General features: G+C 33.2%; 1 protein-coding gene across 4 annotated transcripts in view; it reads right to left on the reverse strand.

The window, feature by feature from the left end:
* Positions 1–18,876, reverse strand: part of LOC306874178 (type II inositol 3,4-bisphosphate 4-phosphatase-like) — a 141,881-nt gene that overhangs the window by 69,882 nt on the left and 53,123 nt on the right. For 3 of the 4 annotated variants that reach the window (XM_079424014.1, XM_079424015.1, XM_079424016.1), the window contains one exon: positions 2,232–2,340. In XM_079424014.1, coding sequence (XP_079280140.1) covers positions 2,232–2,340 — 109 coding nt within the window. Of the gene's footprint in view, positions 1–2,231; positions 2,341–10,959; positions 11,043–18,876 lie in introns of all 4 variants that reach the window. The other variant, XM_079424017.1, reaches the window with a different exon arrangement.

The following is an 18,876-nucleotide window of genomic DNA, read 5'->3' on the forward strand; positions in this document are numbered from 1 at the left end:
TATGATAGCTTGGCAAACTCAACTATCTGTCAATAAGGTCTATATACTTTTATACAGGGTTTTGTCAATCCAGCATTCAAAGTTTGTCTTGATAAACTTTCCTTTTCAAGCTAAAAAGTGTGTTATTCCTACTTCCCTGGATTCAAATATAAATTCTGATCTCAACCTTAATTCAATTTCAGCACTGCCATTTATAAGGCACTCTTATTTAAATCTCTTTAAGTTTCTCAATTAAAATGGTGCTCAGTCTAAATATCCTCCATTTCCTCTCTCATGTCCTTCATCCATCTCCATAATGCTCCACAATTTTTACACCCTTCTGGTTTTCTTCCCTATATATTCTGTCTGTGTCTCTTTCCTGCTGATTAATGAAGGTTAAAGGGCTCTGCTGATGGCCGTGTCAGTGTAAGTTATTGAGTTTAAGGGGTTATGCTGTCTGTCAGTGCAATAATGCTCCATTCTCCCTGACACATGGGACAAAAGCAGCTGAGGACACAAATACGGCTCATTTCCACATGTCCATCAAAGATGTCCAAATATACTGGATAAAATATTCCACAATATTCCAGAAACGTCCATATATACACATAAGTGCACACTGTAAACACTCTCCAAACGGCTGCTTTACTTCTTCAGTCAACTGTGCAATTGAATTTCAGGGATGCCATACTCAATATTCACTCCACTTTCCCTCTTTGACTGGAGACATGTCCTGAGAGGTGATTTTCTATTACCAGCCCTTACAAACTGCATGCACATGCACAAAAAATACAAGCCACTCTTAATTTACAGTTGTTCAACTGCAGCCAATAACTCTCTTGAAAACGTAGTTAGCTACACAGCAAGCAACTAACACGCTACATCTGAGCATTGCATTTAACTAATTATGTTACTTCAAAAACAACTAAATTACATCATTAACCAATTATTTGCTCTGAGAATTGTTCATTTAGATGATCTGTGCGACCACAATAAAATAGGATGAAAAATACAGCGATTTTGTCTTGAAAGCAGCTGAGCCACTGGTGTTGTTAATAATAAAAATATAATATTGCCTAAAAAATACCTAGAAATAAATATTTCAATTTAAAAATGTCATTCATAAAAAGAAAAATAACTTTTTAGCCATACACTATATACATAATAATAATAAAAAAATGAATAAACGTATAAAAGAAAAATAAACAAATCAAATTAAACAAAATAAATTCTATAGGTAGCATTTCAAACATTACTTAATTTTTAATGTTTCTGAAAAGACGCTATGTGCTGTGTGTTTATGGGCATTTAAAAACTGTTAAATAATGTAAACATTGTGTTTACATTAAACTTACTCTCTGTAATACTTATATACTCAAAAGGATCTTATGAGTTATATACTTCAAAAGCTAAACTGTTTTGAAAGCAGTTTTAAAACTAGTTTCGCTGAGTAAGTACTATAGCAGCACTAGTTTAGTATAAATAACACTATATATACTTATTAAATTAAATAAATGCCTAAAAAAATAAAAACAAATATACTTAATAAACATAAGTAAACAAATAAATTCTATAGATTAGCTTGCCAAACTAAACTATGTATCTGTTATACTTATATATTCAAATGCTACACTGTTTTAAAGCAGCTGAACTACTAGTGTTGTTAAGTTAGTAGCAGTGCTAGTCTAGAATAAATAAAAACACTATATTACTCAAGAAGGTGGGGTGTATATTACACTATATTACACCACCCACTATATTACTGGGTGGTGATGGCGCAGTGGATAAGACACATGCCTTTGGTGTGAGAGACTCGGGTTCGAATCCACTGTGAGACACTAATGTGTCCCTGAGCAAGACACTTAACCCCCTAGTCGCTCCAGAGGCGTGCGACCTCTGACATATATAGCAATTGTAAGTCGCTTTGGATAAAAGCGTCAGCTAAATGAATAAATGTAAATGTAAGAAATAAGAATTAAATGCCAATTACAGAATTAAAATTTCTATGAAATGAAATGTTTTTCCACTGTAGTTCATCAAAAGATAAGTAATTTACTTACTGTATATCAATTATAGATAATTCTAATACAATTTTATGAATTTAGAAAAATTTTAAATAAATAAATAAATACATGAATAGGCTTGGCAAGCTAAAAAAATGTGTCTGTAAAGCCTATATACTCTTCCACTATTTTGAAAGCATGTCAAATACTAGTGTTATTTAGTCAATAGCTAGTTTTTATTTAGCTTACCTTCTGGTGCATGTCGGTGGTAAAGTGGTCCACCTCACCATCCTCGATCTCACCCATCTTCATCCGGCTCACCACCACTGTGGCTACTGAAGCTGAATCATCTGCTGTCCTGAAACACAACCATATACATGCATGTCAACATCTGTTTTTAACAGGAATGAGAGCGTCTAGATTACACCCATCATATCTTGATTTCACCCAATCAGACTCATTGTATATTTGTATAATTTCCAATCAGTGTCCGGTTTTCCGTAAAAATAAAGGGACACTGCAGCATCGCTAAAGTAACTCAAACCCATATCTGATATCCTGTAGACATTAGCATTGATTAAGAAAGATTACTGGTTTTCTCAGTAGTAACCGGCTGCAGGTTTGGCACGATCAGATCAGGCCCCAGCTGTGGCTGTTCGCGTGCCAGCAGACTTGGAGCGAGTCTGATATCTGAGGTTGTGATTGACCTCAAGTTAACTTTGAAGCTCGATTGAGTCGTGGAGGAGAGGAAAAGACATCCAGTCAGCCTTTAGAGGCGCATTGGCAAATTACCCATCCATGAACATGACCTAGACAAATCTAATTGGCCCTGGGTCTCTTTATGACAACAGTAAATCAGAGAGCGTTGTTATGAGAAGAGCTAGCGCTTTATGCTAATAGATCTGAATGAGACGCCGTCAGCAACCCATTTTACTTCTGTAATGTGACACTCTTCTGAGTGAAACAGGATATTTAATGATTGAAAGAAACGCAGGCACTTTTTATCCAATGGGGATTAATTGGAGAGCGACAAGTAGTCATTATATAGCACAAATGGAGCTTGATGGTTGGAGGGGTTAATAAAGTAAGACGGATTCTTGATGTTAATTGAAAAGGAAAGTCATTTTAGAGGTGGCACAAGTTATGGTGTGGTAATACTTTTTCCTATATATTTTAATCTCAAAGTGATTGTCACTACATAAGCTGTCACACAAGAAGATCTTTGTGAAGTTTATGCACTTACTATATATATATACTACAAGCTCAAAAGATGTTTGTACCTGCCACCCACTATGTAATTAAAATGAGCAATTTATATATATATAAACACACTACTATTCAAGTTTGCAGTCAGTGAGATTTTTTTTAAGAAATTCATAATTTTTTCAGCAAGGATGCACACTGTAAAAAGTAATAAGTTGACTTAACTTAAAAAAAAAAATGCCTTAAAATTATCAAGTAAATAATAATTTTAAAAAATAATTTAAGTGAACATGACAATTCACTTAACTTAATTTTTGTATTATTATTTACTTGATCATTTTAAGGCAAGGCATTTCCTCATTTTATTTTAAGTTAAGTCAACTTATCACTTTTGAAGTGATTAAGTTAAGTCAACTTACTTTTTACAGTGCATTAAATTGATCAAAAGTGGCAGTGAAGTCATTTATAAAAGTTACAAAAGATTTCTATTTCAAATAAATTATGTACTTTCTATTCATCAAAGAATCCTGATAAAAAAAGTGTCATAGTTTTAACTAAAATATGAAGCAGGACAATTGTCAGTCAGCATATTAGAATAATTTCTGAAGGATCGTGTGACACTGAAGACTGGAGTAATGATGCTGAAAATACAGCTTTGATCACAGGAATAAATTGCATTTTACAATATTTTCAAATAGAAAACAGTTATTTTCAACTGTAATAAAACCTGTAGTCAAAATGATAAGATACTAAGTCGATTATGAGATAAAAAGTAAAAATTATGAGACACTAAGGGTGCTTTCACACTTGGTTCGATTGCCTGGTCCGAACCAGAGTTCGATTGCTCCCCCCTCCCCCTGCCCCCCGCTGGACTGTGTTCATATTACTTTATTTGGGTCCGAACCGCGGTTCGTTTGCATCATCAAGTCAGCAGCTGTTGCTTAGTAACGACGGCAAAGTGCATAACATTGCTTTTTATATATTGACGTTTTTGAACCGTTCATTTTGTTTACAAAGCTTTGCATAATGGCACTTACGTCTGTCTTACGAATGAACTGCAAATGCTCTAAAGAATGCTAAAGGCAAACAGAAATTAGACATACTGTTCACTGCTTGCAGCACATCAGTCACGCTCGTCATTAAAGTGAGTGAAACACACACACAAACACACATTTTTATCAAATAATACGTCATTAATAGCGGTTCACTTCCGCGATTTGGTACGATTGCATTCACATCAGTAGCAAACTGTTCTGGAGTTCACATGAACTGAACCCCAGACCACCCTTTTTAAGCGGACTCGGGTACGGTTCGCAGGTGTGCACCCGAGTTCGGAAGACAGCGTTCACATCATCCAAACGAACCAAACCCTGACGTCAATCGAACCCCGGTGCACACCAAAAGTGCTAGTGTGAAAGCAAGTCGATTATGAGATAAAAAAGCCAAAATTATGAGATACAAAGCCAATTATGAGATTTAAAAAAAATATATCTATTATGAGACAAATAAAATATTTTTTTTTAGAAATGAAGTAAACTGAGAAAAAGTCGAAACTATGACACGAGTTAAACCATCAAAATTGTCATCATGGCTTTTCACCTTATGATTTATTTTTTGTCAATTTTGACTATTTATCTCAATTTCATTTTATGTCATAATTCTGAATCATCAATGAATGATTTAGTTTTTTCTGGTTCATTGAAAAATACATGACAATATCACGTCTTAAATGCAATGCTTTTATTACCCAAAATTAAATTTGTTTATTAAAATGTTGTATAAAATCATTATCACACAGTCATGCTGCCTCCTTGTTACTTATTAACTCAGAAATGGCTCCAGCCACTGTTGCACATTTTAACGTGACATTTTTTCAATTTTAGTAAACGAGTCTTGGCATCGTTTGAGCTAGGCACGTATATACACGTATCATGTACCAAAGTCCTGCATAGTACAGAAAGGGCAAAGTAAAGAGCAGCAGTGGTGAGAATCATAAATCTTCTCACATACAGCATCACAAGACTTGATGATTTATGATGCCTTTAAACTCACAGCTGACTCTGACACTATTTCCTACTGTGAATAACAGCGGAGTCAATTAAGAGAGGCAGAATTAATATTTCTCTCTCAAAAATAAAAAAACACACGACTTTATTTCGAGCTAGAGGGCATTTCAAGGACACGGTGCCTTCCACACAGAGAAAAGATACTGCATTGGAGCCGCTCACAAAAGGACTGGTATAGGTTGAATTTGAACATGATATTCAAGAGGGAGAGATGTGAAAAGCTAAATGAAGAGTGACATTGAAAAGAAGTACTTCAGTGGAATGTAAGAAACCAACCTTACTCTTCACCAGCCAACACGCTGGGTCTGTGTCAACCAAAGTGTCTATAATACCTGCAGAAGAGCAATCCCTTAGCATTGCCATTCAGTTCAGTTTCTCAGCTGATGTATACCCTTTGCAATCTGCTGTCTTTCCTGATATTCACAGTTTATTTTTATCATCAAAGAATAAATATAAAACACAAAACAACATTTAAAAATAAAATAAAATATAACTAAATTAAAAATAAAATACAAACTATTGTCGTTATATTATGTGTTTTTGATTTCATCAGGCGACGGCTCGATTATCAGGATTTTTGTGCAGATTAACATCTTGGAAAGGAGAGCCGGTAATGTAGCCTAGTCTTAATGGGTAGCGTTTCAATCACAATTTCATATTAATTCCATTGTCTGACAACAGAAACAGTGAAATATACCAAAGAAAACAGTTTTATTGAGAATTTAGCTGCATCAAAATACAGTATGTGGGCACAGAGAGGCAAACACATCTAATAATAAATAATAGAAGCGGTGTGAAAATGTAAACAGGTAAATTGCTCAGTGCAAAGAAAGAGAAGTAATGGGAACCTGGTATTTCTTTATTCATGTGTCTAATAGACATGAACAAGTTCTTTGAAAAACATCTATGACCTTTGAAACATGTCTAGTCTTCATGCTCTTTGTTGACTATGGTTTCAATAATAATAAACATGCATTAAGTATGCATAAAGCATCCATATTTGTCCATGCCCATGTTGAGTATTAAAAACTTGAAAAGTATCAATTTAAGGTACATTTAGAACAAATAAAAATGTGCGATTAAGTTGTGATTAATCACGAGTTAACTCATGACAATCATGCGATTAATCGCAATAAAAATAAATTTAATCGATTGACAGCCCTAGTATAAACATGTTAGCTGCTAGCTCATGGATCAAAATAAAAACAAAAGCGCCAGAATAAAATTAGATCCCTAAATATAAATTTACAGTACATTAAACAATACTGACATTCATTTACGTCCATGGTCCAAAAAAAGAAGAAATGAAATAAAATAAAATGTATTAAGAGTATAAAGTGTTAATAAAACTGTCATACTTTCTTGATTCTTGGTATTAATCCTTAATCTGCTTTTATCCCTCACAAGTTCAATCAAAATCTGATTTTGTGAACCGACTGAACTAAATACACTGAAACTCAAAAGAACGATTCATTAGTGAATCAGACATTGCTAGTTGACTCTTTTATAATTAGTCAAAATGAAGCAGCAGTGAAGCTGTAACATTTCTCGTTCTGCCTTTATTTCTCCCAAGTTCTCCCATACATCTCACCCTACCTGCAGAGAAATCCTCCGATTTCTGACCTACATAAAAAGCCGGACGGTGCTAAAAATAGCTCGGTGGTTTTATGATAGTCTGTATGAGTAATGCTGGCACGATTCTGGAGAGCAAATGAATGAAAGTGACTGTGGATCCTTGCAAATGAATGTGTTTTTCCCATGACTCAGCAGTATTTGCATTCGGATTGCCATCTCAATCATTGCGTCGACACACTGAGCTTCTGAACAAACAGATGCTTGTTTTGGAGCATTTCCTGTCTTTTCTAAACAGACGCTATGCAACAGCTACTCATGAATATGAACAACCAGCTCCCTTGCTATTTTTACAGTGGAGCATATTAGATCAATTGAATTCATTCAGAAACCATGTCGCAGGCTGCGGCGAGAGGACGGTTTATCGGTGCGCTCGATATTATTGTGTATTAAAGCGGGCGGCTGATGGATGCCGCTGAGCGCTGTGAAAGGTCATTCGTCAGTTGGTTTCCGAGGGCTGTTAAAATCTCAGCCTCAAACGAGGTCATGTTATGAAGCTCATGTCCAAAGACTGAGTGCTATAACCCTGTATTATAGACCCTGTGTTTCATTCTAGAAAGGTGGTGATCTTTTAAAAAGGGTAATTGAGAAATAGGTCAGTCCATGTATGTGGGATCATTATTATGGCGGACGCAAAACCTGTCAAGAACACGTCTGGGTTATATTTAACCCTAAATTCACAAGAATGAGAAATTATTTTTTGCGTAAAGAAAATGTAGTCTACTTTTGCATTTGAGTTGTGAAACTTCCAGAAAAAAATCTGTCTAGATGACAAGTAAATGATAATTAGTTTGATATTTTAACTCATATTCTTATTATTCTCAATGATCAGTTATTAGTCATCTGGATGTCCAAAAGTAAAACTATAAATTAAAAATTATATTATTATTAAACATTAATAATTTGTTAAAAATTAATTACAAATTAATTAATTTATTATTATTATTATAGAAAATACGTAAAAATAACCATGTGGGATCATTATAAGGGTGAACCTGTCAAGAACTAAAAATTAGAACTAAAATTCCAGAACTAATTAAGATTTTTTAAACAATTACTAATTAATATGATCACCATGACGATAACAGAAAATAAACAAAAATAAATAGATGTGGGATAATTATTAGAGCAACTGCAAAACCTGTCAAAAACAATATTTAACCCTAAAATCAAAAGAAAGAAATGAGAATTTATATTTTGCATAAAGAAAATGTCTATTTTTATACTGGTTTTTAATTGTGATACTATTACCATGATAGATTCAATTTGTCTCGTAAGAAAATTCATTTCTGGTAAGTAAAAAAGAAAGCAAACAAATAAATGAATTAGTTAATTTACTATTTAAAGTTTTGGATATAGAAACACACACACTTTTCAAAAAATATTTTCCTTGTTTTTGTGTTAATGTGACGCGGTTCGCCCACTGCTCGCTCAAATGAAATGTATAAACTAGTGAATTCAGGTAAACATCTCGAGATTAAACTCCCCCAGCGATTCATTGTGCGCTGTCTGAGGATCTTATATGGCACAGCTCTTACTGAGGCTTATGAATCCAGGCTGTGTGTTTGGCACAGTCTTTCATTTCCATAAAGCTTCATTATGTACGCCCTGCTTGTGGATGCAAGTCAATTTGCAAAGGCATTTGTGAGGCAAGCTCCAATCAATGACAATCGAATGAGAGCGCCAGTCACTGGTGCAGAAAACAGGAAGCCAGTCATCGACCTCATCGCAATCCTGCGCAGTAATTGTGCTCTATTATCAACTAGATTCGCACGTTTCCTGTACCTGGTAATTCTGTTATTCACTTATTTCCTTATGAGATAATATGTTGTGAAGCGAGCTGTGAATTGGCTCATGAGGAGGCCCAGATGGAACCTGAAGACGAATTCTTTCGCTCATTTTCTACATTTTTGGGGGCCAATCTGTTTTCTGTGGATAAATCTGTGGAATTTAAAGAATGGATTTAAACATGGTAAAATGTGTTGAGAGTAGGCTACTTCAGTCTTATTGGTAGCTGAGAGCACGATCAAATTAGCAGAAATATTTAATAAAAGCATGAAAAACTTTTAAGCGGGCTCAGATTCCAGTTGGTCTTGCTCACGAAGGCTGAACTTTATGTTGTGCAGCTTTCAGAAATCAATATTTGGCTGATGAGCACCAACAAAATACAAATAAATAATATAAAAAACTAATAAATAATATTATAAAATTTTAAAAATATAAGCACAAGTCGATAACCTTAAAATAATAATATTAATATAATTGGTGTTATATCTTTAAATACTAATAAATAATATTATAATAATATAAAATAACATTTCAGTTGATAACCTTAAAATTAAAATTAGTGTGATATCATAAAAAATAAATAAAAATAATATAATAAAATATACAATAACATTAAAAGTATATATAGGAAAAAAACTTCAGTCGATCATCTTAATATAATAATATTAATATAACTGGTGTTATATAAAGTAAATAAATTATATATTATAATTATATATTAGTGCTGTCAATCGATTTAAAAAAACAACTAATTAATCACACATTTTTCGGAAATTAATCGGGATTATTAATAGTTTTAAATATTAAAGTATTAAATATACTTTTATGTTTTCAATAATTTCACATTCAATCTTCAATTAAACAACATAAAGACAGCATTTGTTTAATGACATCTTTATTTTTATGACTGAAGGCCAGTATCACTGATACCAATTAATACTGATTTCCTTATAAACATGTTTCCCCCTAATATTTAACCATTGACTTTAGCCATTCAACTTTACATTATAATTAAGAGCTATTCATTTGAACATTTATTAGACTTTAAAAATAACTTCTAATTTAAGTGAACTTAATTAACCATTATAATAAATGTCATATTTATCTACCTGTGGCCCTCAGCAGAAATATAAAGAAATTGAATAAAGTTATCAAACACTAAATTCTAAACGAAATACAGATGAATCCTTAAAACTATAAAGTTATTGATTTCCTCTTTTTCTTTTGTTCTTGATGAACAGACATCGCAGCCGCTGGTTATTTGGTTGTTTTGGCTTCTATTTCTTTAAGAGCTGCCGCTACCGAACATGATGCGGATCTGACACGCATCGTATTTTCTCTCAACTCTACCTTTTCTGACCCATTTCAGTCTAACGAGCTGACGAGTTGAATCGGGTGTTAGATGAGTGAGCTGAAGTGAAGTTGAAGCGCGTGTCTGAAACGTCCCCTGTTCGATGTGCTCGTAAAGACGTTCTGAGTAAATGCACTTCTTGTCAAGAAAAAAATAGACAGAATTAGCAATTATGAGTGGGGTGGTCAACCCTAGGTTGCGTTAACGGCGTTAAATAATTTTAATGCGTTAAACTGAAAAAATGAATCGCCTGCGTTAACGCCCTAATTTTGACACCACTATTATATATTAAAATTATATATATACTCCGCTATGCATCGTGCCTAACAACGCCCTTCAACCGTGATTTATTCACAATACAGCACGGCCTTTCGTACCTTATTGCTTTTATAAAACAGTTACCACACAATAAAAATATTAAAAACACATTCAGCTAAATATTGTTTAATTATCAATACTGACCAAAATTCCTCCATTTCAGCCCCCAGAATGAAAAAAAGTATATAAATAATAGCTTGTTTAATACGGCTGATTTTTCATTAAATAAATCCTTTAAAAAAAATTTGACAAATTTTTTAATCATTGTGTTAGCTACATGAATAAAAAAACAAAAACAGCCTATTTGCAGTCGCCACATCACATGGCTACTCATTTGCCTAAAAGCACAAGAGGACACCCCCACCTCAACATCGGCTGCTCGAGTCTCTGGACCATCGCTGACAATCAGTGACTCATCACTGCGTGCTTCAGCAGATTCCCGTGAGAAACACTTCTCTTCACAGTTTGCCAACGCTGCTGAAAATGTGTTTTCGCAAGTCACTTGTTCGGCTCAGCAAGTTCACAGCAGCAGCAGCCACGCTCCACTCCACCAACAAACATCTCAAACTCTCTCCACACCAGCACCCTCAGATCCTGATCATGCAAACAAGCAGCTCACCTTCCCAGCTGAAGGTCCTGGCCTGCACTCGTGAATGTGAAAGTATCTCAGGCCAGTCAAAATGTCAAGCGAGCGGCAGCTTCCTGCAAGGGAAAGAGAGCAAAAGGTACCACAGACTAAAAATACCCTTATGTGGGGCTGGACGGAAATGGCTTAAAGGTAAGCTCTCGGTCTCAAGAACAAGGCTCGAGACGCTCGGGCTGGGGACACGGCATCTTTTAGAAACTCCAAAAGCCTTTAGTGTCTGTGAGGAGCCCGAGTATTAATATTTTACACCCCACTCATTTACATAACGAAGCATTCAAAGCGTGCCGTGTGATGGAAAGTACAAGACTCCTACAAAAAAATAGTTTAGCAGTCAGTCATTATTGGTTATAGTTAAGTGATCCTAAACATAATGGTATCTATCAATGTTAAACACCATTTCCACTGTTTCGTACAGTAGGAAGGTATTATGGTCAAAAACAAAAATCAAATTCTAGAATCATTTCTGTCATTATAATTCCTATTTATGTGATAATGATAAAAAAAATGAAATGTTAAGTTTTATTTAAATACATTAAACAAAGCTAAACAAAGTGTGTATGCTTGTATCATGCTTGATAAATGTATAGAATAAAAAAATAAGAAATTATATTTTGCATATGTTAAGCATTTTAGGACAATTATTTGAGACAATTAAGAATTTTTTGTGATTTTATTTTAACATGCAGTGTTGTTTTTAGTATCAATGAGATTCTATTAAAAACTTTTATTCATATTTTGATGTTTTCATTCATATTTTTAGCTTTTATTTTATAAAATGAGGCTTGTTTTTATATTCTTATTTTATATTTTAATTCATTTTCATTTTAAAGCTTTAGTAATGTCTAGTTTTTATAAATTTTATTTCAGTTTTAGCCATTTTTAGATATTACATCAAGTTCAACTAAACATTATTTTTTTTATTTCAGATCAATTTCATTTTATTTAAAAATATATATAAATATGGTTTTAATTTTAATTTCAGTTTTAGTTAACTATAATAACCCTTATTCTCATTACTGTAATAAAATAAACAATATAGTACAACTTGTAACTCAATTTCACTAATACATGTGATTTTCTTCATGTACATATTTATTTATATTTGTATTGGAGTAATAAGAATGGTGGGGGGGGTCTGCTTGCTCAGCATGACAACAATGGTCACAATGCAAAAAAATCTTGTTCCTAATGATAATGATTAATAATAATAATAATGTAAGTTTTAACATAATATGTGTTTTGATTACAGGGTAAAATGTGACTCCAAAAAACATGAAAACGTAAAATACAATGTGTTTTTGAGACATTGTATGAGATTTGCCCATTTACTAGTACAACCCGAATTCCAGAAATGTTGGGACGTTTTTTAAATTTTAACAAAATGAAAAGACTTTCAAATCACATGAGCCAATATTTTATTCACAATAGAACATTTTAAAAAGTAGAAACACTTTTATCCACTAAATGAGCTCATTTCAATTTTGATGCCTGCTACAGGTCTCAAAAAAGTTGGTATGTGGGCAACAAAGGGCTGAAAAAGCAAGACATTTTGAAAAGATTCAGCTGGAAGAACATCTAGCAACTAATTAAGTTAATTGACATCAGTTCTGTAACATGATTAGCTATAAAAGGGATGTCTTAGAGAGGCAGAGTCTCTCAGAAGTAAAGATGAGCAGGGGCTCTACAATCTGTGAAAGAGTGCGTAAAAAGATTGTAGAATACTTTAAAAACAACGTTCCTCAACGTCAAATTGCAAAGGCTTTGCAAATCTCATAATCTACAGTGCATAACATCATCAAAAGATTCAGAGAAACTGGAGAAATCTCTGTGTGTAAGGGACAAGGCCGAAGATGACACTGCATCACTCATGGGCATGATTCTGTCATTGACATTACTAAATGGGCCCAGGAATACTTCCAGAAACCACTGTCGGTAAACACAATCCGCCATGCCATCTGCAGATGCCAACTAAAGCTCTATCATGCAGAAAGGAAACTATATGTGAACATGGTCCAGAAGCGCCGTCATGTCCTGTCGGCCAAGGCTCATTTAAAATGGACTGTTTCAAAGAGGAAAAGTGTTCGATGGTCAGACGAGTCCAAATTTGACATTTTTGTTGGAAATCATGGACGCCATGTCATCCGGGCTAAAGAGGAGGGAGACCTTCCAGCGTGTTATCAGCGTTCAGTTCAAAAGCCAGCATCTCTGATGGTATGGGGGGTGCATAAGTGGAATTTTGGAATTCCATTTTGGAAGGCACTATGAATGCTGAAAGGTATATAAATGTTTAGAGCAACATATGCTCCCCTCCAGACGACGTGTATTTCAGGGAAGGCCTTGTGTATTTCAGCAGGACAATGCAAAACCGCATACTGCAGCTATTACAACAGCATGGCTTCGTAGTAGAAGAGCCCGGGTGCTGAATTGGCCTGCCTGCAGTCCAGATCTTTCACCTAGAGAACATTTGGCACATCATTAAACAAAAAATATGTCAAAGACGACCACAAACTCTTCAGCAGCTGGAAACCTCAGGCAAGAATAGGACCAAATTCCAACACCAAAACTCCAGAAACTCATAACCTCGATGCCCAGACGTCTTCAAACTGTTTTGAAAAGAAGAGGAGATGCTGAGAGACCTGTAGCAGGCATCAAGTTTGAAATGAGCTCATTTTGAGCATAAAGTTGAAAAATTTCTCAGTTTAAACATTTGTTATGTTCTCTACTTCTATTGTGAATAAAATATTGGTTCATGTGAAATTCTTTTAGTTTTCATTTTATTCAAATTTAAAAAATATCCCATTTCCGGAATTCGGGTTGTAAATGTAAACTACTTCAGCTTGTCTTGAGTTAGTCATAAGGCCAGTCAAACAGAAAACACTGACACCTGACTGTCATCCTTGTGTATGTGTGTGTGCGCGCTGCGCTGTGGGGCAGGAAGGATTTGAGTAGGATGTTGATGTGAGTCATTGATATTGACATTCTGGGCTGTTAGCATTCCTCCCGCTCGCTCCTGAAAGTCACCAGGATTAGATTCATCAGAGCTGATGCAATCCCAGCACCGCAGCAGGGATGTCCTCCAACAACTGCTGCTAATCCATACACACACACACACACACACAACACACAGCATTAGCACGGCACTGAAACTAGAACACATGGACGGCACAAACAACATGGGGTCATGATAGTCTTACAAATAAAGATTCAGTTAAAAAAAAAAAAAACTTTCTTCATAGCCTGATGCCAAAGCAGAAACCTTTCAAGTTCCGCAAAAATACTTTCTATTATGTTTTCTTTAGAAAAACATCACAAGAATGTATTGATAAGTCTGGATTATATGTGGACTACTCACAATATATTTGCAAAAATTATGCCAGCTAGATAAAATTAACTAAAAAGATAAATAAGATAATTAAATTAAGATAATTCTAATGTGCTTTATGTTTAGCCATAAATTGCTTAATGATTGAAATGCTTGGCTGAATTGGTTGAAAACATTTTACACACACACACACACACACACACACACACACAATAAATGAATAAATAAATAAAATAAAGAATAATAAATAAAATATATATTATATAGTCAAAATATTGAAAAATATTTAATGCAAAATTAAATAATAAAAAAATCTGAATAATAAATAATGACTCTATAAATTAGGGTGCATTATATTTGTCCATTAATTGACTAAGGTTTGGTTGTGATCAATAATGTGAGTAATAATAAATAAAAATATATATAAAAAAGACTTTATGCTAACATATAATAATATTAATAAAATTAATGATAAAAAAATAAATAAAAAATTAAATAATATTAAATAAATAAAATATTAATAAAAAATAAACAGCACTATTATAATTATCAGTTGATAAACTTAAAATAATTATATTAATATAGTTGGTATGATATTAAAAATAAACATCACTATAAAATATAGAAAATATCCCAAAATATCAGTCACTAATATTAAAATAATGATATTAATATATTTAGAGTGATATATGATATAAAATATTAAAAATAGATATAAAATAATGTGAAAACACTCATTTAAAAGTAGGTCTGTAGCTATTGAATATTTTAGTAATGGAGTATTCTACCGAAAATTCCATCGATTAATCGAGTAATTGGATAAGAAGTACTTGTTCTTTACTAAAGAGCAATACTAAATATACAAGAGAAAATAAAACAGGTCTCTTTAAATGAAAAAGTAATTTGTTTCCTTTTTAGAAAAATTAAAATTTTTATTGCTGAAATTGCATATATTAATAACTGTGAAAACTAAACCCATTTAGTGCATTTAATTGCCATATTACATTCAAAATGCAAATACAAATATATAAAAATCTATTTCAAATTACTTTAAAAAAAGGTAAACATAGTACAACCTAAAACTCGACATAAATCTAAATAATAGTAATAAAAAAATTATAATAAAACCTAAACGATGTGCAACTTAACTTTCAAGTTTCAGTCTAACTACAGCTCAGGCATGACATAAGCCTTTAGTGTATTCTTAGAAGGCTATTCTTAGAAGACAGGAAGCTAACGTAGAACAAAAACAAGAGTACATGCACATAAAATTTTTCAGCAACATGAATTCAAAGTTATGTGGAGAATGAACCCTCTTAAATGTCTCTCTGCACACTGGTGTGTGTGTGTGTGTGTGTGTAATCCTTTAAAGGAGCATGTAGTTGCAAACGCAGTGCTCCGTATGCAGTTACAGTAAATGGTAGGGATGCACCGAAATGAAAATTCTGGGCCGAAACTGAGAATTCTGGATGTGCTTGGTCGAAAACCAAAACCGAAAATGCTTTATAATAATTATTTATTTTATTAAATAATATGAAGTAATTTTGTAAGACTTTTTAATTTAACTAAATTTTAATGACACGGAATTTAAAAAACACAAGCCAATAAAATAACCACACTTTTATTTAAAGACAATTGGACAGAAAATATATTAATATTAAATATCAATGTATTATTTGCGACAGAATGAGGCATAACTGTTGTTATTTTTGACTAATTATCCACATAATGTATAGTCCTGCAAACGGTTTTTCCTTTCTCAAAATTGTATAATCAACTGACTGAAACAAACACTTTAAACGCAACATATTTTAGGTGTTAGAATATTTATAGCTATGATTAAAGAAAATGACAATTATAAAGTTATGTTTTGTTTCTCTCACCTGATGTTTTATTGTTATTTATTCGTAAAATAGCCTTATGAAATGTTTTCTTTGTGTATCTGGTTCTCAAATGAAGGCATAAAACATGAATTTCATTTATCTTTATATTATTGAAAATTACACTTTTTGGCAAACAAAGGGGATTTACTATTAAAATTAAAACATGGAAGAAATGTTGCGTGATCATTCCTTAGTAAATGGACTAAACGATTCTTCGAAGCACAATTTGTCTCGATTTTTTTTGTATTCAAATTACTCGAGGAATCGTTTCATCATAAAAATATAGAATATAAAAAATATCAAAATTTAATAATGCAATGTAATGAATTGGAGTAAATATATGAATTAGATATCAAACAATACTGATTGTTATGTGTTTGTTTGTTTGTTTTTTCAGCTTCAGTGGCTCCAAAAAAGTTTCCAAATATTTTTTAAGGCTTATATTTTGCAAGTAATTTCATTACTTTAACCCAGTTGATAAACTCCAGGTTTCTCATAATTGTGGGAAGCCTGTCAAAGGAACCTTTGAAAGACCTTTATTTGTAGTAGAGTAAGATGCAATCAGCCGTATAATGATTGTTCCTGTAAATACGTTCCTTCCAAAGCGATCATTAGAGGCCTGATTGCCTGTTGGCCTCCATTATAATCCGCTCCGCACACAATCACCACGCCTGGCGTCCCCGTCAGAGAAGAAACAGACCATTTCTTCAGCAGAAACATAAATGTGCGTGTGTCTGTCCACCGAAGCCTTTCATTCGGCGGTCATTAAAACAGTAAGCAGCTCCTCCGAGTTTATCCCTGTCCCTCCTCCTTTTACCTCGGCGTGGAGGAGCTCTGTCTATACCTCCAGACTAACAATGAGAAAAATGTCAGAGCAGTGAAAACTGGGCCGCGCTCCTGTGAGAGTGCGCTCGTCGTGGGCTAAATGTCAAAGCTCTCTTACCTCCATAAACAGGTGGTTGTTCGTTTAGCGTGTAATCCACGTGAACCTCTGTTAGGAACGCAAGCTGACGCTCTAGTAAGCATCCAAACACACAGCAAAGTTATTAAGCCATGTATTAAATATAAAATGAATAATCAGTATGATCAGGGATAGAGTATAATCAGACAGTGATTATCGTAATATACACCCTGACAGGGGGATTAAGAAGAATACAATCAGCCTAGCAATAAAACAGTATGTTGCCACAAATAAACGTAAAATAATAAAAAAAAAATTATGTAGTTAAGGCAAAAGCTACAGTGATGTAACAATGTAATACTGATTTAATACTTTATAAATAAATACTAATATATATATATATATATATATATATATATATATATATATATAATTTAAAATATGCAATAAAAATTATTTTATTGCATATTTTATTCCTGTAAGTAAATAAATAAGCCTAGTCATAAAACGGTATTTTGCCATAAACTAAAATTAAAAATATGCAATTGAGAAATTATTATACACAAATTTCTGACTCCTCAGTGGTGTATAAAATTAAATAAAAAATAATAATATCACATATTTCTATATTAAATAATAATACTTTATATTAATAATTAATTTTTATATTAATATTGAATGGTTTGTTGCCATCGACAAAAGTAAAAATTTCTGTCTGATCAGATTTGTGACTAAAAGAGTAAAAAGAAAGAATTAATACTAAAAGGGTCAAATATTAATCCAAATGTAATGTCATTTTATTTATGTTAATGTAATTTTGTAAAAAAGAAAAAAATACTGAAAAAACTATCAAATATTAATCCAAATGTAATAATATTTTATTTAATATTTAATTTAAATGGTATGTTGCCAGTGATAAAAGTAAAAACATACAGTCATTATATAATTAATAAAATTGTGTCTGATCAGATTTGTGACTAAAAGAGTAAAAAGAAAGAATAACCAAATATTAATCCAAATGTAATTGTATTTATTTTAATGTAATTTTGTTTTTTATTTTAATTATTATTATGATTAGTTATTAATCATTTAATTAATTACTGCATTTTATTGACGTAATTAATTAAATGTAAAGTACATTTGTAGTCAACGTTTATTTTTGTCCACCATCCTGGATGGATTCATCCGCAGTCTTCTCTGCAAAAGATACAAGCAATACTGCTTTAGATTTTAGCAAAAGAAAAGGAAGAATTATGCTGTCTACCAAAATAATTTATGCAAAAAAATAATTATGCTGCCTATATTTTGGTATCAGGATTGTGCCTATGATGACTATAAATGCTGCCTATGTAGTTTCTGATACATGAAGGTTTTTTACCGCCACAGCTAGAACAAGACACGAGACACGATCCAGAAAGCACGAGCGTCTCCAGCTGAGCTACAGATGTGAGCGTATCCATGCATTACAGCTCCAGACAGTTTCATCCCAACGCATGCAGCATGCAAACCAGCACTAATGACACTGAGGTCAGGTCAAGCTGGAAAACCAAACCATCCAGATCCAGTCAGTAACATATGCAAGTGTCAGATAACACACCACAAAACTCAACACTTCTGCAACGGGCTGAAATCTGCACGCTGCATCAAATCCAGCCAGAGCAACGGCCAAGCATGGATATTCCTTCCTGAGCGACCGCTTGTGCGCTTGCAGTGTGGAACAAGTGGTGACTAGCAGCAGATAAACCAGGGAGGGAGATGAGAAAGCCATACTAAACCACACACAC

Source organism: Barbus barbus (genome assembly GCF_936440315.1).
Source record: "Barbus barbus genome assembly, chromosome: 8".
Lineage (NCBI taxonomy): Eukaryota > Metazoa > Chordata > Actinopteri > Cypriniformes > Cyprinidae > Barbus > Barbus barbus.